At 38.2% G+C, this 23,519-nt stretch overlaps 1 protein-coding gene across 1 annotated transcript in view; it reads left to right on the forward strand.

Annotated features, from left to right (window-relative positions):
• The window catches only part of LOC102217204 (GDNF family receptor alpha-2-like), a 119,687-nt gene that overhangs the window by 62,927 nt on the left and 33,241 nt on the right, over window positions 1-23,519 (forward strand). The window contains exons 4-5 of the mRNA XM_023338157.1: window positions 14,165-14,364; window positions 16,764-16,951. Coding sequence (XP_023193925.1) covers window positions 14,165-14,364; window positions 16,764-16,951 — 388 coding nt within the window. The remainder of the gene's footprint in view (window positions 1-14,164; window positions 14,365-16,763; window positions 16,952-23,519) is intronic.

The following is a 23,519-nucleotide window of genomic DNA, read 5'->3' on the forward strand; positions in this document are numbered from 1 at the left end:
TTTCTGAACATAATCGGTTGGATTTTACTAAGGGTATCAGAGTAAAGGGGGCACACTTTTTGGGTTTACATTCGTAAAGAATTTTGAAAACCACATCGTCCTTTTTTCAGTGCAGTTCAGGGTGTTTGTGCTACATTTTGTTGGACTGTCACAGACATCCCAGTTGTTTGTGGTTGTAAGGTGAAATGTGAACATATTCAAGGTCAGATTTACTTTTGCCAGCAGGTGACACCCGAGGTCAACGGGTTGTTGGACAGAACCGAGTTACACATGGCTGCTTCTCCTCCCTTGTCTTTCACAGCCTGACCTCTTTTCCTCCGTCCTCGCTCGTCTCCAGTTCCAGTCCCCCTGTCTCTGCTCTCCTTTACGCCCACCTCCTCCCTCAGTTCTGCTTCTGACCTCGTTATATCATGTCTCTGCGGTGTGTAAATATATATCTATAATAGACACAGAAGCTCAGAGTGTTTTAATAAAACATTGTGTGAGGGCATATACGGGTACAAGTGTGTGTCCCACATACACACCGGCGTACGGCTTTGTCTCCACATCCTGCTGAGGCCGTGTGTGAGAAAGATAACGGGACAACCCAGGGCGACTCTCTAATTGGCCTACACTCCTGCCCCAAACACTCAGTTTCTTCTTCTCTATATATATCTGCTGCTTTTCAAAACCGCCCTCCCCTCTGCTGCGCCTGCTGGAAGGGACTCACACAATGAAATGAGAGGTGGAGGGGGGAGGGCTCAGAGGTGGTGTCTGGGTTGAGAGGGTTAAATAGTGATACTGACTCTAATATGAGTATCAGACCAAACAGGCAGCTGTGTATCCAGTTTGTGTCAACACCTGGTCCTGGTCTCTGTTCAGTGCTCAGTTATATGAGCTGCTGTGGAAGCATTTTGAGATGAAAAGGGATTAAACATTGAACAGGAGCTCTGGTTTAGTTTCCTGTCCCTGGCAGAGGGAAGTATGCTTTTTGTCTGCTTATCTGTAATTTATGACAGCCTTTTTTTCTTCCAGTTTAACAGTTAGTTCTTGCACTTTGCAGTTCATAAACAAGACTTATAATCAGTTGTCTCGACTTCTGTTTAAGGAGTTTACTCTCTTTCTGTCAGATGAACTCTTCTGTCCACAGCTACAACTGCTGGGAACCTTTGTTCTTTGGTGCATGAACTGGATGTTCCCATCTATCAAGGAAGCAAAAATATCAATGTAAGACCAGATGCAGATGTACAAACAAAGCACAGGAGCTGCATATGTTCATGGTTATGTCGCAGACAGGATGGACAGTTAGTGACACTGACATGAAGAGTTCCCAAAAATAGTCAGTGGAAGTCCAACTAATCCTGTCAACACTGATATGGACTTTGATTGGATTCTGAGCTGGAAACACCTGCAGTAACTGCTCACTGTATTCTACAGTGGATCCGTCCGTCCAGACAGACAGACAGACAGACAGACAGACAGACAGACAGACAGACAGACAGACAGACAGACAGACATATAGAAAGATAGATAGATAGATAGATAGATAGATAGATAGATAGATAGATAGATAGATAGATAGATAGATAGATAGATAGATAGATAGATAGATAGATAGATAGATAGATAGATAGATAGATAGATAGATAGATAGATAGATAGATAGATAGATAGATAGATAGATAGATAGATAGATAGATAGATAGATAGATAGATAGATAGATAGAGTTAGCATGTGGATTCAGGTTCATCTACTTCATAGGAAACTAATCTCTGACCAACCCTTTTATGTTAGCCTTGTTAGCTAGGGTTTCCTATGTGTTTTTTCTGGATGTTCTCACCATGTTAGCAGACTTTAAAACTTTCAGGAGCTGATGTTTCCATGCTCAGATGAGACTCAGGAAGCGAGAAGCTGAGTGTGAGTTATTGTAGCGCTGCAGCAATAATAAGAAGAATACAATAATACTCTACTCATTCACATATATGTGGAAATGGGAATGGGTAAATCAGCATTGAATTAGTATTTTTAAAATTATTCTTTTTAGTAGCAATCATATTAATATATTGATTTATTTCTTTTTACGCTTCCAAGTGTATTTGATTTTCTGTTGCTTGGACACTCTGTGCAGTTGGAACTTGTCACATGTTGCAGGACTGACTGCTTGACTGTGTCAAAAGAGACAGAAAACAGCCATTCCTCCTGAGTTTCATCCAAACACTGACAGCTGGACGTTGTGTCTGTGTTTTACAGTGTTAACAGCTGAAGACAGATGGGAACAGTTGCAATGCTAAGACTACTGGAGTTCAACAAAAAATAATAATAAAAAAGAAGAAATTAAAATAATCCCAGTTTAAGAATTGTCAGCTCTGTAATGTCACTTTTACTAAAATAAGAGAAAGGAAAAACCCTTGCTATATATTTTATCCTGTTCTTTCTCATTCACACCCCCCCCCCCCCCCCCCCCCACACACACACACACAAGGGTGTAAAGTTGCAGTTCTGAACAGCAGGAAAGCTTGGCTACCAACACATTTAAGCTGTAGCATTTCAATCTCAGGAATTGAAACTCAGGATATTATTAAAGACAGAAATCACAATTAAACCACTGACTGGATGAATTAGAAAGGCCATTGGACAGAATGATTCATTTGGTCTTGAAGTTGATATCTATCACAGGTAAAATCTTTCATCTTGTTTTGTGTTTTGGACAGTTTCTACTACAGTTTGGAGCATTTATTGTTTCTTCTATATTGTTAACGCTGCAGGTTTGTGTTTGCAACTCACTGATTTCTAAGTTGGTTAAGAATTTGTCTTGACTTTGAAAGGTGAGTGTTTAAGAGGTATTATTTAGACGAGGCTTTAAATGATGGAGTTCTTACAGAGGTTTGGGTGTTTTTGCTGATTTTAATTTGACAAACAACAGGAACAACAGCAGAGATCAAAGATTTGTGGCCAATTGTGTAAAGCTTTCACTGAAATCTGTCTGTGAGTGTGTGGAGCAGTCACTGTAAAGAACGGCTTCCCCAAATTAAGACAAGTGTAAAGGATGTAGACTTAACATGTTATTTCATCTGTCATGGATTCACACTCCATGCATTTCAATACAGTAGCTTTAAAAAGTATTCAACCTTTAGTAGTTTTACTCCTTTATTGCTTTTTAATATCAATCAAGAAAATGTTTTTGACAAAAAATCTTAGTCAAAGTGAAGATTTGACAAAGACAAGAAAAAATATGTTATAACATATACTGTATGTGCATATTATAAGCATGGGGAGACTCCATGGCAACCAGCTGTGAAACAGTTAGCTCTCCTAATGTCGGCAGAACTCTGGATCAGCTTGTTCATCCACAGGTTGAGGGAAATGATCCAAAGAATCGATGCAATGATGTCCTGTGGTAATCAGCTACATTTCCCCTGAAATTTCAATTCCTTTGGTCAGTTTTTGTGAACATGCACAATATGGAGTCTGAGCTGTGAGTTTTCCCTGTGCAGTGTCAGTGACGACTCTCTCTGCAACACAATGTGGGAGTAAGGCTGCTATGGCAAAAAGGAAAAAAAAAATTAAAATAAAACAAACAAAAAAAAACTCTTAGATGATTTTGATACAGGAACTGCAGTTTGTAACTTTTGAGCCACAGATCAGTCCATGGAAAGGTTAAACCTCAAACAGTTTTAATAGGATTTTAGCGAGTCAGTCTTCAGGATTCTTCTGCTTTTGGAGTTACAGGGGGATAAAAGAAGGAAGGACAGCTCTGGACTAAAACCTGGTCTTCTAGTGATAAACTAGAGTTTATTTCACACGGATAATGCAGTGAAACTGGATTAGAATTCCTTCAAAGTCAGAGGAAGTTTTTCACATAAATAAAGACGTGTCCCTAAGAGCCACCAAGCTGCAGCGCTGGAAATGATCCACCTTACAACATGAACTATTTAGAATCCTAGAGCTCTTCCTTTTTATACACACACAGGTGTGAACAGATGTTAGCATTTTAATCTCTTTAAAGTTTTAGATTAAAGGAAATATGAGCTGCAGATTGATTTATCTAGATATGACTGAATTATAATGCTGGAGAAAAAAATGAATCCTAAAATTCCTGGGGAATAAAATTCAAAGTACTACCTCCCTATACCAAGGCCTATATGGGGTACATTTCCAGCCCACCTTTGGTTTTTGTGAGGGTTAGGGACCACACCCACATGTAAATAGCTGAAATCCATAAATTTATCAGATACTCTCTAAAAACATATATAAAAGCCTATTTAAATACCAAATACAGTCTAATATGCACAGAGGAAACTTTCTTGGTACTACAGCAGGAGCTCAGATTCACTGTCTTCCTTATTTCCCTTCTTGGGTAACAGCCAATCAGATTTAAGGAAAACCAATGGCAGGTCTGGATTGGCTAGTTTGAAGAATTTCAGCTTCCAAAGCTGCTTTTTCTTTTGAATATTTTACCAAAAAATTCACAATTAGGTAAATTTTCTGTGAATAATTTAGAGTCACATTTCACTTTAATGAATCCTGAACTCAATGTTTTTACCCTGATAAATTCAGTGGAAATCCAGGGGAGTAATAATGTCTCCTGGAGCATAGAGAAGGTTATAGTAGTGGCTCTAATGTTGAGTCATTTTCCTGCAAGAACCAGATCCACACTGAAGAGTGTTTTGTGTGGTGGGAGCAGGAAAATCTTAGGAATATTATACTTGGGTAAGAAAAGATTTCTTGTCTGAGCTGCTGATACAGGAAGGTGAGTTGATCCTGGCCACCAGCCGATCCCTCAGTTAATCTTTAAACAGCAGAGACATTGGTTTAAAATTGATAGAAAAATAAAAAAATACCACATTATTTGTCTGTACTGTCCTTTTAACCAGCCTAAAAATGTAGGGAAGTGTCATTGTAAATCTAACAAGTTGCATTACATGACATCAGAAACCTGCTTTATCATAACAATGGTAGATAAACAAATCATACTCATATGTGCTATGCTGAGCTGATATCCTCACATTACTCTCCACTCCTGGAAGCAGCTGCAGGCCTCCGTTTGCACAGAGCATTAAGCTAAGTGCTTCCAGCAGTTAAGGCCTGCTTCATTTCACAGAATCAATAAGCTTAAATGTGAGATGGTGTTAGTTGTCCTTCAGAAACCAAACATGCTCATTTAACCGAGTGCATTATGGCAGGACTCTGAGAAGGGGATGCAGGAATTATTCATGGGAAGAACACATACAGAGCTCTAGGGGAGAAGCTTTCTGTGCATCCCTGAACTCCTCATGCACTGCTTTGGTTAACAAGTGCTTGACAAACCTCTGCGGTGGTGAGCTGACTTCATTTAGATTCCTGAGCAGAAGCTGCTCAGTGCTGGAGCATGTTCTCTGGAAGCGTGGTCCCACTGGAAAGCCAACTTGGTTTGGATGCCAGGAACGGGTCAGCGGTTCTGTAGGGATACAGGCATGTTCTGGTTCTTGTTCTGGTTCTGGTTCCGCCCGGGAGCAAACATTCACAAAATTTAGATTAAAATAATAACTTTAATAACTTTAAATAATATTGTATATTAACAGAACATACAGTATTAGTTCCAGACTGTCTCAGCTGCTGCAATCAGTCTGAATAACTCCATCAGTCTGAGTTCGGAATGAAGCAAATGTGTTTAGAGAATTTAAATTATTTTGATTCATTTGTTCACCTGCTACTAATGGTGAGCAAGCTCTGCCCTGGTGGCAGCTAAGCCTGTCACAAAAAGCAATGAATTAGTCGCATGATAAGTTAAAATGACTTATCATGTCATTTCTTTTGTGATAATTTATATTTTTGAAAGACAATTTAGTTTTTCAAAGATATCATTGTTGTTAGTTTATGAATCACTGAACAGTTTAGCACCACAATACAAAGATCTGCTGGTGTTGTATCAACCTTCCAGACCTCTCAGGTCTTCTGGTTCTGGTTCTGCTTTGTATCCAAAACCAGAACCAAACATGGAGAAGCAGCATTCAGCTTCTATGTACAACTGCAGAGACATTGGTACATAGAAGCTGAATGCTCTATGTACCAATAGAAGCATTGGTACAAGATCTGGAGCAAACTTCTAGAAAACTAGAAAACAGCCAAAACACTGAGTTCCTTTAAATCTAGACTAAAACCTACTTGTTTAGAGTTGCTTTGAAACATAATCAATGAAACATTAACCAACATTGTGATGTGTAATGATGACACTTGACAATTGTTGACTGTGTGTTCTACAACCCTGTAATTTTTGTGTGTTTTATGTTGTAAAGCCCTTTGAACTGCCTTGTAGCTGAAATGTGCTGAACAAATAAACTTGACTGATTGATCATAATCCATTTTATTTCAGTTGCTGTGTTTTATTTTGGATATATAACATTTCTTCCACTTCCAGTATAAAGTGTTCTTTACAAAATTAGTTTATTGGTCATTGAGACGTTGATCTTGCATTATTAGGCCATTAGCAATGTGTTACTTGGAAATGATCTCCAAAAACCAATATTATCATTTATGGCAATCATTTCTTGGACAATCTATTGTCCAGTAGGGTTTGTTTTTGTGGCCATCTTTATCTCACTGCTCAGCAGGAGTCAGTCTTGGACTTCCTTTAAGCGTCTTCAGTGCAGATCAACGTTTCACTGGTAAACTGTCAGTGATCCAGAAAACAATTCCTTCTGACACATTCAGTGTGGTAATAATTACACTGACCAGGAGATTTCTGCTCAGCAGCTTCACCTGAGTTCACAAAACAGCAGATTATATTCAGCCAGAGCAAAAACAGAAAAAAAGCTTATTACAGAGAAATATATTTAGATATGCTCCTTTTAGAGCAGAATATGGACATTGAGAATACTGTACTTACTTTCATATTAAGTAATCTGATCCTACTAATTTAGTAATTTCAATGAATCATTTAGATCTGTTGCTATAGACCTTACAGTGAAGTAGAGCGTTGACTTAAACTATTAAGATGAAGATCTGGGATCATTTAGAGAGGAAGAACCTTCAGGAATAAAAGGTTCACCGAGTATAAAATGTTGATTAAATATCCAATCAAAATCTATCACATCTTCTTCTCTGCATCGCTGCACTGCTTATTACAGCAAGAGGGAAGTCAATAACATATCACTGTAAATCACAGGGAAAACATTGTGAACATCATCTGTAATAATGGAACATTGAGAAACATCAGCACTGTTGTCAAAGACAAAGACAGCATCTGTTTTCACATATCTATCCAGCAATCTGATGGACCTTTACAGTTCCACTCAGCAGCTCTCCTCTCCTCCTCTCCTGTAGCAGATCTCTCTGTCATTTCTGACTTCCAGTAGATCCACTTGGGTATAAATAATTAATCTGCTTAATCAATCAAAATCGATTCATGGTTGACCAGAGGAGGAACACATGTCTTTGTTCTGAAAGAAAACATTTTAGGAGAAAGTCTGTGTTTTAAGTAAAAATGATAATATTTGAACATCTGGTTCTCATTTTCCATTCTTTTCTTTTCATTAATTTGTAGCTTTTTCTACCAGCTCAAGAAAAATACAAAAAGTAATTCACCCCTTGTGTACTTTTCTTAACTTGATTTTTATAGTGTTTGTGTTTTAACACTACAAATAATTTGCAAAGGTTCTACACAGTTTATTAATGTGGCTGTTAAGTAGCAGACAAGGACAGAGTCAGCTGTGTTCATGGAGTTATAAAAAGGGACAGGATTACACCAACTAGCGGAGGAGGAGGAGGAGGAGGAGAAGGAAGAGGAGGAAGAGGAGAAGGAGGATGAGAGTGAAGCAGGAACCACTAGGAAAAATGTTCCAGATTCAGTTTAAAATGTATTTTTCTTTAAGCATTTAATTCTTCACAGATCTGTTATTAAATTTCATCCAGTGAGTTTTTTTTTTACACATTTCCTGATGATAGAGACTGACTTCAATCATTTTGTTTATGTTGAGGAATGTGTTGGATCACAAGCATGAAGACCTACTTTGTCATGAGAAATGTAAGTAAATATTATCAATAGTCATTTTCCTGTCTTTTCAACTTCTGAAAAGCCTGGATTTGACTAAGGTGCTCCAGTGATAGGAGGTTAGGATGCCGGCATCTATTTATTGTCTTTCATTGGGAGGTTTCATGATGAAAAAACTCTGTAGCTTTGGGCAGATACCGGTGAAGTGTTCGTAGTAAAAGGAAGCCAATACTCCAAATGGATGCCACGTTTCTGCAGTGCAACGCAAAGGGTGAACCACACTTCATAAAGGATTGTGGTGGAAATACACCAATAAGTTATTTGCTGATCCTTCAATAACAAAGACCCAAAAGTATCTGAAGAAGGGAGACGTTAGATGGCAGAGCTCAGTTCAGAGCTCAGGCTGCGCTGAACTTTTTTATTGTCCATCATTTTGAATAACGGTGTCAAAAAAATCCTGTCCTAATCACCCATCAGTTTTTAAAATGATGATTATGACATTTAACTGCATTTCATTTTCATTCTGTTTAATATTAAACAAGGCTGTAAACACACAGCTACTATACAGTTTAGGGCTTTGTGTGTGTAGGCGTGTGTGTGTGGGTGTGGATGGTAAAACTGACAGTACATGTTTGAATTTCTAGTATAACATGTTTTATTACAGTCGACTTTGTCAACTGTGATAAAATGCTATATCAAGCTCTACATTTCTTCTCACTGAGTAAATCCCTACATTCAGAACACACAATCAGTCGGGGTGTGTGTGCGGGGGTGTGCGTGTGTGGGCGTGCGTCTGAGAGTGTGTGTTCGGCCTAACAAGCTCCAAGGAATTTTGTGTGAATGTGTAAGATGCATCAAACACACATTTACTGTGTTGATTTTCTATTATTTAAAGATGAATTTGAATGAGGATTCACGGCTGCAGTCTCACTGTCAGCTTTTCACCTGAAGCACAGAAATGAAGAGGACTCAGGAGTTTTACTGTTACTTATTTGTGTTCTATTTTTATTGAATCCATGTTTGTAATATGTTCTGTCGCAATAGATCTATATTATTTTATCACTGCACATGACTTTTCACAGTGATCTTATTGTTTGTGGTATAAAGCAGTCAGGTGTGATGGGTTAGACCTGGTGACTTGTCTGTCTGTCTGGCCTCATCTTTCCTTTCTGTGCATTTGAAGTCAAATCTGACAGGCTGTCTGATGAGTTATTACATATTTCAGTCAGCAAGAATTTGTTTGCCTCCCAAATGTACATTTATGAGAGAAGTTTATGACAGTTTTGCGGCTGATGGCTCCGCTTGCTGCAAACACGTCAAGTCACATTTTTATGCAAAAACTCCTGTTTTAAATTCTGGACTAAAAATAAATAAAGTTCCAAGCAATTTACTTCTCGCATTACTCTAAGATGAAATGAAGCAACAATTTCACCCGTGGTTACCTTCTATAATCAGTGTACTGAAAGCATTTTTTTCTTCACCTGAACTCATCCTCACTTTACCCAGAGAAGCAGGGACATTATTTTCATGGCAACAGTAGAAGTTATGCAGCAGAAAACAACCTTGAGCTCAGATGACTTTTTACTGGGCTGTTTTTTTTCTGGCCACATTTTTTTTAACTTCATGTCAAAAGTAGCTTTGAAAGGATGAAGCTGGCTGAGATTTAAGCTACATTCACACAGCAGGTCAATTCCAAGTAATTCTGAAGACATTGTCCGAAAGAAACAAAAACAAACCATTAACCTCCTACTACTTCCTGTCGTCTTCTTTGGCGTTTTCATCAGTGGTAACATCCGGTGACTGATCACATGACTTGTGTGATGTGAAAAAAGTGTTTTGATCCGGCTGAAAAACCACATCATCAAAAGTATCTAAAAAAATCTAATCATGTCCTCGTGATGCAACTTGACCACATGTAAGTTACTTTCTACTTAGGAGACTTTTAACAATATTTTAAGTTTTATCTCTAGTTTCTGACACTGAGTACAAAAAAACCACAATAAATTCAAACTTCTTGTGCTGAGTTCTTATGTTTTATGCTCATTATTCATCCCATACTGCAAATAGTACAATTCAAACAAAAGCCCAGAGATAGATTACATTCATAAGGTCAATGCATTTCCTGACCAGAACTTGATGCAGTTTAGAACAGCACACAGTGAAACAATAACTGCCTGTTGGGTAATTGCAAAGTAATATTTAATTGGTTTCAATTATAGAAGGCTGACCTTTTCAAATAGCATCTAGCCCAGTGGATCCATATCATTACATGGCAGATGAGACTCACTTCATTATGTGCATCAGAAAATAATTATTTTTTTCCCCTCACAAAATAAATTGTAAAATTGATTCCTCTCAGTACAGTCATGTGTCAAATGGCAACATTTTTATGACAGATGGACAGAGTGATGTTAGAGTCAGACATAACGTATTTGCTTTAACAGTGTGAGCTTTGTGGGCCTGACTACACCTGCCTTCACCTCTTACAGCACCAGTAGAAATCTCTAAACCAAAACCTGGAGGCACTGTTTGTATTTTTACATGGGGCTCTCTTGTCTAGTTGTGCGCAATTAATGTCTTACTGGCAATGCAGAATTCCATCAATGTCTTTGTTCTGATTGGACAGAGGCAAGTTTTCCTGAGGGAATTAAGACAACAACTAATCCAAGGTGGACCAAGACCAAAGTGGGTGTTTGCCATCTTAAAACACTTGTTTATTAACTTTTACAGTTCTGTCACTGTTGTGTTATGAATTACAGTATATTATTTACACCAACCTACAGGGTTCCTTCAGGTTTCAACATGTGAAACAGATTGATGAGGCGGCAGGAGATATTTGCTCTCTAACAAATTTCCTCCTTTTATTTTTGCTTTTTTTTCTCACCCTTAAATGTTTCCAATCATTAAATAAGTCATGAAATAACTGTTTAATCATCATTTTCACAATTATCTGAAGTAAATCAAAAGAAGTCAATGACATCTATCTGGACTGGTTACATATTCATTTCTAAGACTTTAGTACTCCGGTGAGAAAGAGAACCTTCAACCGGTCAAAATGAACCCAAGAGCTCATCAGTAACCAATGACCCATCCAGGAGGTCAAAGAACAACCGGGAGCATCTAGAGCTCTGCAGAGCTCACTTGGCTCAGTTGAGGTCAGAGTTCAAGTCTCTACTAAAAGAAAGATTTGGTAAAATGACTTCCAGGAGAGTGTTCACAGGCCAAAATTACTGCTGACAAAAAAGAACAACACAATCACCTGCACACTGCTGTCTGAATGGAGCTCAGCTTGGAGTTCCTCCGTAGAGGTCGGCCCAATATTCTTACTTTGTTCCTCCTTCTGTCCCTCAAACATGCGTTCATGCTGAGGGTTTGAGTGTGTAGTGTGTCCTAATTCTCTGCTTTCATCTTTAGCACCGCCCCTTTTATGTCCTAAAAGGGGCGTGGCTACATTTGCCACATAACTGTACTGAGAGGAATCGTATGATGAGGCCTTCATACGGTCTTATCACTTATGATAAGACCATATGTAGGTGGACTTCAGTGAAGTATATTACCCATAATTCATTGCTGCATGTGATGTTTGAATTAAAAGGCGGAAAAATGGCAATGTGCTTTTTTTGTCATTACTGAATATTTAAAGAAAATTACATGGTAAGGCACACATTAGTAACAAAAAGTTTCATATGATAAACTGAAGAGAAAAAAGAATAAATTAAAAAAGAATAGCCACAAACTAACTTTGAGGAAAGTGAAACAAAATGTTAGAAATGCAAGAGGAATTTCAAATCTTAAATGAAACTAACATGTCGGTATAAAGATCAAGCTTTTACGTTGTTGCAACATTAAAGCACTTCCTTAAATAAAATGATTTCATTTATTTGTGTATTTAGGTTTTACTTCAGTGATTCAGACATGAGATTTACTTAAAAAATGTTTCAAACCTTTTTATTTTAAACTGAATAACAATCTGCAAATACCATTAAGACATTATGACCATTTCTGTGGGATTTTCATTAGTCACAGTCTCAGTATTTGGTACCTATGAAAAGTACGCATCTAAAATCACAAATTGCATCTAAAATCACAAATCTTCCTGTTTTAACGCCCATCTTTAAATGAGTCATTTTGCCTGCTCTTAGATGTGTTCTTGTGCAGATTACAGCCAAGGCAACAAGATGAAAGAGTGATGCTGTTTGAAAAGCTTCACTACTCAGGGTAGCTTTGACAGGAGGGAAAAAAGGGAATTGTGTTGCAGAGTTGACTTTGGAAACAGAAAAGTGGAAATGCATCTTTTGTTCCAATCATGTTTGCCTGGAATTGTTCCAAAAAATGTCTGTAATATGCATCTAAATTGTGTAAATTGGTGTTTCCTAATTTCACAATTAGAATCAGTTTTACTGGCCAAAGCTGTGTGAGCAAATTCTTAAATTTGACTATGTTTCCCAAGACTCACAGCAAACAGACATTAGGTATAAATATAGAAACTTTAGAGTAAGTAAAACAAAGAATGAAAGGGACAGTACGTTCATGAATGTGTATGCACAACCCTTTTTTAATAAATAGAAAAGAAAAAAAGACAAGTGGTGGTAGTGCACATGTTTTTATTGAGTTGAACACAAATACAGTTGAAATCAAATATTTGTATACTATTGTCATGTTTGGTTTTAAGGCGAATTCAAGTGCAGGAAACCAGCAGAGCAGAACACATTTTTAATAGAAAATAAACAATGAAACATGCAGCAGAGAACAACAAAGACCAAACAGTGAGAATGGAACAGGAACAGTACTAGTTGATTCCATGGAAGAAATGACCAATGAAGAAAGGAAGCTAGACATCCACTGATGGAGTGGAGAATGACCAGGGAGCCAGAGCTGAATATCTGCACAGGGAGGCAGGTGGAGGTAAGGATAGATAGAACAGAGGGAGCACAGGAAGAGAGGTAAAGGAATGCAAAAGGCCTAAAACCAACTTCAACAAGAAACAAAAAGAAAACATGAATCTAAAGAACAAATAATAAGAATAAATGAACACACAAGGAATCAACCTAAATGACAAGTTCTAAAGAGACGACAGCGACATGCTATTGCTTATGAATCTCAAAGTCTCATTTTTTAGTCTCCCTTTAGGAGAAATGAAAAATTTGTATTAGACAACACAGAACAAACTGCAAATACAACAAAATAAGCCGTGTGAAAAGATCATGCAAAAATCTAAAAACACACCAACATTTCAGTCATCTTGATAGGTATTAGGCTTACCTAAATACAAAGAAAGAACCACAGACAATGTTTATGAGTTTTTAACTAAGCTTTTGCAAAAGGAGAAGACACAGCAAACTGTTCCTCTGAACAGCTCACCATGTGTTCTGAAACTCTGCAGTAGAATTTGCCTTTTATTAACACAAAACAAAAGCAAGGGGCCTGGTGCTGATAAGATTAGGAGCCCCCAGGAACTAACACAAACAAAAGCAGTTTTACGACTAAGGAATCTCTACGTAGGGGGGCACAGAGCATCAACAAACACAGGTTTACGATTAAGGAAACTCTCAGAAGACCATCTTCAAAGAACATGTTTTAAGGGTTAAAGGGAGGTCATCTCTGTCTCACATACATGTTCACAATTAAGCTATAGATGACCCTTGTAACACTACTAATGTAACAATGATAATAAAATTATTCTAACACATCTCCTGTCAACTGGTCAAGATACAAATCTTGATTAAAAGAAGTCAACAAATATTTAGTCTTTACATAACAGAGCCCTTGAGTACATTCTGCCAGACTTAAATAAAACATAATTTTTCATATGCATTTGAATGTTTTTCCTGTTTATTGATGGTCTGTTCAAAAAGCTCTTTAAAGCTGGATGTAATCAGGCTTTTGTTTTACTCCACTAATTCTCTCCTCTCTGTGGATTTCAGAAATAAAGACATCCTTCACAATATTTTGCTGGGAATAATTTCCAGGTCACTGGCAGCAGGACTGTCGAAAAAGGGGAAGAGGAGGCATAAATTAGACTAATGACATGAGCCTGATGATAATTTACACAAAATACCCCTATTTATGCAGCCAGTAATGACAATTTAACGTCAGCCAAAACACAGTTCTAAAAATGTTCAATCCTCCATTAACTCTGTCAGACAGCCCAGAAATGTGTGTTTGTGTCGGTACATCTGCCTAAATCATCTTTCATCTACATTCTCCTTGTTCAGACTCATCCTTGTTGAAGACGAGGCCCTGCTCTGAGGTAGGGAAACCCTGTAACCCCTGTGTGGATGCAGCTAAAGCCTGTTACCTGAACGAAACCTGCAGGCGCCTGCGATCAGCCTACAACATTATCTGCAGCAAGGTCACGCCCCCACAGGCCCCTGCAGCCAACCAGGAGCCATGCAGCAGGAAGAGGTGTCAGAAGGTAGGCACAGACATGTTTCATGCTAGCCTCTGAAGTTGGTGCACAATACAGTTTGAGTTAGCCACCTCTACTCTGGTGTCTGATACTGAAGTTCCAGTACTGGCCTGGAGCAGTACTGGAACTTCAGATCCAGTACTGCATTGGTGTCTAAGTAGTCTGGTAAAAACCAGCTCCTTGTTCTACACTTTGCTTCATCCAGAGGGTCTGGGCTCTCGACTGCTGGGAAACGATTGCTGCCTGGAGGCGTGGACTCTGAGATGTTAAATTTTCAATTTTAAAATTGCATCGAACTGGCACATGTGCAATGTGTCAGTTAGAGGCTGTTGGGGTTGTTGATGTTAATTCATTATTTGGGAGTGCGACCAACACAGACTTAACACCTTCGTTCACTTCCTCCGCTGCCATTGCTAAAACTACAGGCGGACTATAATTCTAAATACATGTTTTAAATACTTTGTAACTCAAATTGTATCTTTGTTTAATTATATGCCAAAACTAAAGTTATTTACTGTAGTTCCCCATCACTATCCTGCCTTCTTTTTCCTTGGATTTATGTTTTTAGTTGTGCTCTGGCTCCCTGTGTTCTGTGCTTTTGTAAGATTATTTATTTCTTTTCTCATTTTTTAAATTAACTAAGGACCACTTGCCACCTCTGTCTCCCTGCATTTGGGTCCATCATCACTCCACTACACATTATGACAGTCAGAAGGTGAATGGGATTTTTGACACTCAGTGCAGCTTACATTCAGTACAAAGTTGTTTGTCTGATGCCACTGGGGAGAAGTGTCAACCACTTATCAGACCCACTCTTTCTTTATACACACTGAATTTTGTAAGGAACACTTCTCTTGGTGCTTTTCTCAGAAAAGTGGCCGAGTCATTTCATGTGATAATAAAAATGGGTAACTCTCCGATGGGAACAGAGCAAGAGGTTACCTCACTATGTCTCCCACCAATCACTGTGATTGTGTTTTCACGTCGTTGTTTTATATGAAACATGCTTTTGTTGTGTGAACGCAGCTCTGTCTTCCTTTGGGAAGCTGTGTGTTGGAACAAATAGAGAGCAAATTGTTTAGACAAAAAACAAACCTTAAATAAATTGGCAACTTAGGGAAATAATTTTGTCTTCTTCCTTACACTAAATAAACGCTTAACGTTTTATTAAAATCTAAAATGTGCTTTTCCATTCAGCTCCCTGAGATTACCTTGCAGAACCACAGTGGTTCTAATATCTTGGAATATGTCTCCACCAAAGTCTTTGTAAAACATCACTAGCTGAACAAGAGTCTCTTGCATCCCCTAAAAGATTTTCTCAGTATTTTTCTCAGTGTTGTTTGTTTCTTTCTTGATTTTTTGACTTGCATATGAAAAAGTCAATAAATAAACTTAAACTTAAAAAGACTCATTAATTACATCCTAGCTCCCATTAATTGTGTAATATATTGATAATTATATTTTCCTTTCTTCAGGGTAAGACCAGAGTCTATGAAGACTGAGACAAAATCGAGACTTTCAGAATCCCACACTATGACACAATAAAATGTAAAACATGATCAAAAGTGCCTCTCAAATTGATCTGAAAAATGAGGGCAGAGTAATGAATTTTGATACTGAGGCAGATTGCTCACATTACCTAGCTTGCTTTGCTAATATCACTTACACCTTTTTTGTGCGTTTTTTCTGAGCAGTGCAGAGAAAGACGGTCTTAGTGCTGTCAATCACACTGGTGTAACTCAACGTGCTAATAACAGAGAAACATCTGTTAATCTGCTGTCATCAGTGGCCATGTTAACTATCCTTAGCAATCATGGGTTCATTGTGAGGAACAAACTGTAGCATTGTAGACACAAAGGGGAGAGGTGGGAGCAGCACTTACAGAAGGTTGATTGACAGTACAAAGACCCTCCTCCTGACTCTGAGGTTGTTTCTGACCAAGCGGTATATTTCTTTAGATGGCAGTATGACCACAGGAAGAGGCAGAGGAGCTCAAAGTTTTTAGAGCTTATCTGCCTCATACTTTATTGTCATGACATAGTAATAATTTTAACAAACTATGTAAAATGTATCCATCCATCCATCATGTAACACGTTTAGTCTTGCAGAGTTGTGATTTTTTTGTAATTTATTTTGACATCAGTTGTTAGAATGTTTCATTTTCCTGCTGACAGCCTCCCTACCTTTTAGTGTTGCCACTGTCATGTCTTAACTGGGTTAGTTTTCCTTTTTGCACGTGGGCTAAAAGTTCCAGGGCCATGAGTATTTTACAAGCCCATGTAGGTGCGTGTGTGTGTGTATGTGTGTTGTAATTAGCATCAGTTGTGTTTCCCTTCCCTCTCAGGTTGTTATTGTAAATAAGAACTGGTTAATTGAAGGTTGAATGAATTTCCTCCCGGTCTCAGGCCCTGAGGCAGTTCTTTGAGCGGGTCTCTTGGGAGCTGAGCTACCCTCTGCTGTTCTGCTCCTGCCTGGACCAGGCGTGTGCTGAGCGCCGCCGCCGCACCATCATCCCGTCCTGCTCCCACCAGGAGAGGCATAAACCCACCTGCCTGGAACTCCGACGCACCTGCCGCTCTGACGCCCTGTGCAGGTGAGCCACACTCAGCAGCCAATCGGGCATCATCACACCAGCACTCATTCCCTTAACCCTGACTGAGTCTTTCTCACTGATTTTAAACATATCTTGGGAGGAACTAATCAGCGGAATCAAAAGTCAAAGAGCTTAATTGTAGCAAAATGTCCCAGCCTCTCAGGTCAAATTTGCACATTTGATTTATGACTCTTCAGAGGTTGGAAGAGGCACAAGAAGGAGCAGTTAAAGGAGCACAACATCTCTCAGTGATGGCAGCCAAGGTGCCCTTCAACTGAGAGCTGTTGGTTGTTTTTCTTTGTGTGAATAGGCTGAATGAGATTAGGGTAGAAAGGGAGGGCAACTGGAAGCCTCAAAGCTTTTAAGAAAGAAGAGCTTATTTCTGTTCAGTTGCACAGTTTTTTTTTTAATGCAGTATTTATTTTTGTAGACAACAAAAACTGACAGAGGAGAAACAGTTACAGTGAGGAACCAGTACTTCCAAATTCATTGGGAAGGATTTGAAAAGAGGACCAGATTTTCTGCTGTTCATTGCATGAAGTATATAAAACATTATTTTGACCCATGTGGAGTCCATCATCTCATATCCTGCTAAACCAATGGGCCTCCGTCAGTTTTCAATAGACCTTAAACAGGCCTTTTGTGCTCACAAGTGCTGAAACGTTGCTAAATTGAATCAATTCAGCAATTGAATGAAATGTGTCTTCTTCTCACTTTCTGAATACCTTCTGTTTAGATTCTTCAGATTATTTAGCTAAAAACATTTTATTCATGTTTTCCATTCTCTTTGTTTGCTTGGTTGAAATTTGAATGACATAATTTCTCCACAGTACTGCTGGTAACTTTAAAGCTGCAACTTCCAAAGTGTGAGAGACTTAAAGAAATGTTGGCTTCTTGGAAACAAGCAATTGAAAAAAGATGAATCAGTCTTTGGAAAACAACTACATGTTTTGGAAAACAACATTTTTGAGAAAGCTTATCGCTGTCAGAAGACAGTTTAACACAGTTAAACTGTTAAACTGTGTATCATAGTTTAACACAACTATGATAATTCTGGCAGGTTATAATATACAAGATTAACTTATTTTAGATGTGTCTTTTTGAGGAGTTGAAAAAACCCAGCCAGTATTTTTAGGAGCTCACTACAGGGTCACGTTAACTGAATATTTATCAAAGACGGTAACAGAAAAATCTGAAGGCCATCTGTTATTTTCACAGTTTATAATTTAAACTCCTGACCACTTGATTTTTAGCTTTACGCACAGCGTACATTGTGGAGGTAACTCAATCCATCAAAAAATAAATAAAATGAAATAAAAAAATACCATCATAGTGTCATGTCAGGTCGGGACACGGTACTCAGTGCTTCTCGCTATCTGGCTGCTGAAAACATGTTGAAGAGTTATGGACAGAAGACTTTGGTCCCAGATCAGTGCAGCTGGTGCAAAAGGAAACTCCTCATTCAGGGAGTCTTTCCAACTTTTGATCACTTCACTTGGAGAAATATTCCCTGATTTCCAAACTTTGGTTAAATGTAGCTTGTAACTCCAGTCTTCAGTGTAGCTACAGAGTGTGGATTCAGCCTCCAGATCAACATCCAACCCTTGATGAAAGTCGTCTCTCTGAAGCAAAAGTCCCAAACCTCATGGCAAAAGCCTCTGCAGCAATCCCTTTGAGACGTCTGACTAGTGGCGCACAGTTCAGGTCCATGTAGACCAGGAGGAAGATGAGGGGTTGTGTGTTCAGACCACTGCAGGTCAATCATTCAGAATTTAAGGGCACATTTCAATGTTTAACTGCAGCTACTGGGACAACAGTCATTGTGCAGAACAAAGTTGCATGTTGATGTGAGGTGGTACCTCTGTTCGGCTTGTTCAGACTCAGCATTAATTAAACCGAATGAAAATTAAATGCATTCATATATGTCATAGTAATTTCAAAAATGCTATTGAAGAAAGTTAAAATTGGGTAAAACTAGATTTTGATCATTTCAGTCAGAATAATGGACAACTAAAAAGGCTAGAGCAGCCTGAGGAGTTCATTCTGCCTGCAGGTCTGATGGTTTAGCCTCTGTCTGTCTGTTTGTCTGTCTGGCTGGAATCATTCCCTTAAAGCTCTCTTTTCCTTTGCAGATTTCCAGGATTTTGCTCTCTGGTGTTTAGATTTCAAGTCAGTAATTAGAAATGGAAAATGCTTGTAAAGATGTGTTTTCCATCTGCACTTAGTTGCTCTAGATCAATCGCTGTTGATGGCTCTAATAACTCAGACAGGCTTTAAAAGCTGTGGGATCTTCATCAGCATGTGTGGGAGTCAGAGTCAAACTCTGTGATCTTCTAATGTCTTCTGAATAAATATGTATCACTTCCCTGCAGCAAAGGGCTTGCTCTCACAGAGAAGGTTAAGCACTTAATACATTTGCTTTCTGAGTACACTTAGGCTGGGTGCGTTTTTAACAGTTTTGCAAATCATTTTGTAAATACATGGTAATAAATTAAAATCATAATTGAATCTGCCTTGAAACACAGGAAATAACTTGATTAAAAAGTAATTTCCAGTCATTTTGGCATTTGTGGGAAATTGAGAAAAATTTTATTTCTAAATAGGGACACTGACTGTGTCTCTACCAAGTTTCAGAGTAGATTTTGATTTAAGTGTTTATTGATTTAAGTATCGATAATATTATGTGCAATTAATGTCTGCAGTTTTGTTTCATTTGTACATTTTATGTATTTAAACCCTCTATTTTTTGTGAACTAATTTAGGTTTGTGTTACCTTATTTTCAGTTCTGACAGCATTTTTTAGGGGCTTTATAAAGACATGCCCACAATAAATGGCTGTTGATACCAAGAACTCTCAAGAGGAGTAACACCAGGCTTTGTTTGGATGCTGTAAAAGAATCAAAAACTGTCACAAGCAAACATCATATAAGATCCAACCATAAAGACCAGCCAAGATTCTGAGGGTGTGAGTAACAATCCAACATGCTGTTCTGCCTGAAAGGAGTTCCTAAAAGACTTAACATCCACATTTGATTTTCCTATTGTTACATATGTAGAGCTTGATTGAATATCAAAGTCAAATTCAGCAAAAGTAAACTATAATCTTGCACAGCAAGGGGGTCCATCACATTCAACAGCCACTTTAAGCTGAGTGATGGGGCTTTTAACACGTCCACATATTTATTTATTTTAATGAATATTGCCTATTATGTCACAGAATAATAATAAATCTTACCTTCTAATAGATATTTTAAATATATATTTTTTCCCTTTTGGTTGGGTTTATTTATTCAAGTTGTTTTAACTGAATACATAAAAGAATAAAATAAGAATGAAGTTAAATGTAGCAGAGCTTGTGTGGAGAACCAGGAAACGTACCTGACAGGTGTTCCTCAGGGCCCACCCACTCCCACAGCAAAGCTCCACAGACCTCACACAGAACACAATAACTACAGTCAGAACTACAGTGTGGAAAAGAATGTCAGCCATGTTTTTGGGTGCTGAAGAGCTTTGGACATTAAAATCTCACAGTTGTACGCAGTTGCTGGTGTTACCGTGGAGACAATTTAGTGAAACTGACTTATTGGTACTGCAACGTCTATTGAACGATGTGCAACATATGAAACAGCTCTGATAAGAGTTACAGTGGATACTTTGCACTCAAATACAATCCTGTTGGAAACAGACATCTGAGCACATGTATCGCAAAGAACAAACTATGGCTGAACATAGTTCTAGTGTAAGGTTGGGACTAAGGCAGAAAAAAACTATCATTTTAATCTAATCAGATAAAAAAAAAAAAAAACTGGCACATTTGGCAAACTTTTTATTTTACCGCTTCAGTTGTGTTTATACAATATTAGAAAAACGTAAAAAGAAAAACAACAACAAAAAAACAAATAAACTAAAGTTTCAATTCCTCTCAAGAAAATAATGCATTGACTAACTGCATTATTATTGAACACATTATTGATCATTTGTGGCAAAGGATTCATCTGCAGCTAAATAAAACCTGCTGACACCAACTTGTGACAAGCTGCACCTTTTCTGCTTGACTTATCAATACAGTTCAGGGCTGATCTGGTCATTATTTTTTGACTAATCAATTAGTAACAGATAACCAAAGATGCTGAACAGAATATTTTGGGTTTTGCAAATTCTGAAGCTTGACCTTCCCTTAGCTGTACAGATGTGACAGGAAGTCACACCTGTATGTTTTTTTGGGTAGAAAATATTTACCCAAATAAAGATTTTTTATTTTTCTTCATGAAAAAATACATATTTTTTTGTACAGTTTTAGAATAATTATTGCTCTGAGTGTGCTCTTTCAACAAATGGTCCTATTTGAGTCTGTGTTTTCCAGTTAACAATCAATTGATTACTAAATTACATTGAAGATTATTTCAATAATCGATTCATAATGATTAGTTTGATCAATCGTTTTATCTCTATAATGATAGTCAATACATCTGAATTTGAATTTGTGTTTTTAGCATCACATGTTGTTTCCAGTCCTTAAGTAAAGAAGACAGAATGATGAAAACACAACTGAAGGAGTTAGCTTAAATTGCCAGCTGCGCTGCTGTTAGTGTGTTTTTCTCTTTTGTGTTTAAATGAATGTGTGTGTTGTGTTCAGCATTTAACATTGCTTTGTATTTTTTGCTCAGAGTGGATATTTTTAATGGAAACACATGAGTGATAGGCAGAAGAAGAAGCTAAAAGCAGATGCTCATTTGTTCCCAAACCAACATGAGCGGCTCCCTTCAGGTAGACAACAAAGCCCCGTGTGACAGATAACAGCTTCGCCCTGAGTGTGGAGCATGACTCATGTTTTATTGTCTGGAAAAGGAAGCTCAAAGTAAACTCCTTCAACTTTTAGCCCCCATTAACCTCAAATGGGTTTTGAAGAGCTGCATAAATCCTACAGGTCTGTGGGGACTTTCCGGCGCAGGAGGGTGTCCAGCTCCTGCTGAGGCTGAGAGCAGGCAGGACGACGCAGCTGCGGGGAATCACTCTGACTGACACACACAGTAATTAAATACAATCACTGTAAGGAGTAATGCATAAGGAACCTACGGACAGCAAGAAAAGTTTTTTTTCGTTTCGTTTCTTTTTTTCTTTTTTTTTTTACAAAGAAGTTCATTAGCATATTAAGTAGAGCCTAAGTCACACCTGTTGCTAATCTTCAATAAAAGCAGAATGAAATAGCAGTACTGTCAACGTTCCACTTGAGAAGGTTCAATTAGGGTGTGAACAGTATTATCATCCTAAACCTCATTGTTTGACAACCGATTTTTAGTTCTCCAACTAAATAACTATATATTCTCACATATTCTGGGTGCTTGCTGCTGTCCTTTCAACCCAAACCATTCAAACCTTCTCAATCAAGCTTCTAACATCCCTCACTTTAACTTTGACAAACCTCAACACACACCACACCTCAATGGAGCAATCATTCCTCAACAGCTGAGGGCCCAGATGCTCTGGATGAAGCAAAGTGTAGTTTTACCAGGTTCCCAACTGCCCAGATCACCGCAAAAGCTTCCTAAGATGGGCGTATAGGGCACCCCTGCTCTAGATGATCTTCTGCTGCAGTGTGGTGTTTCACTTCGTTCTGAATATGTAGAACTCCTGTAGAACTATGGAAGACTTTCTACCATATTCTTAACCACACTATTCTGTGTTTGTTAGACAGTTGAGACCGTTTCTCTGTATTTTTTCAGCTCCAAACCCTCTGCAGTCATGTCAGACCTGATAGCAGATATCTTATTCTCCAACATGGCCAGACGGTCAACAAGCTTTCGCTCAGGGAGGTTAATAGGTCACTCTGAAGAGACCCTTCGTCTCTCAGAAAGCCTGTTGCCTTTGGGTCTACATTCCCCCTACCGCGACCCTTCACTCAAGGCCGAGGCTGGAGTTGGAGTTGAAGGTCATGTGGTTAAAATGTCGTTTGCCACCCTTTTCATCATTGCCATCTGCGATAATGTGGCAGTTTATTAAATGTAAAATTTCCAAGTTTTTAGACTGTCTCAGAAAAAAACATTTTTACATAGTTTTTCTGCAGTGCTCCAAACACATCTAGTCCTGATAATCGCTGAACAGTTCCCCATTAAAAGTTTTATGATAATTCATTAAAGTTGATTTAATGTACAAATTCTCAAGATATACTTTGTCTGCCAATGAAAGCAGCTAACTCTTTCTTCTCCAAGAAGCGATGTCTAATACACAGCCAAATGTATTGAAAATGGTTTTAGATGACAAGAATAAATTATTTTAGAGCATCAATTATGTTTTATTTTTGAGGAGCAGTATGACCTTCACCTTGTTCATGAGACAATGGACCATTGTTACCCTTACAGACTCACTGATGGAGTCATGGGGATTTGAATTCTGTCCTTGTGTGCTGACAAGGCCCAATACTTATCCTTGCCATATTATCCCACAATAATTGTTATGATATTATAGAGGTGCAACATGTGGGAGAATCTGTGGGAGTTTTTGGGCACATGGATGTATTTCAGTTCACTTTGTATTTTCAATTAGAAACATAAAAAATCTGACATGTGTA

This window comes from Xiphophorus maculatus, chromosome 8, assembly GCF_002775205.1.
Source record: "Xiphophorus maculatus strain JP 163 A chromosome 8, X_maculatus-5.0-male, whole genome shotgun sequence".
Taxonomy (NCBI): domain Eukaryota; kingdom Metazoa; phylum Chordata; class Actinopteri; order Cyprinodontiformes; family Poeciliidae; genus Xiphophorus; species Xiphophorus maculatus.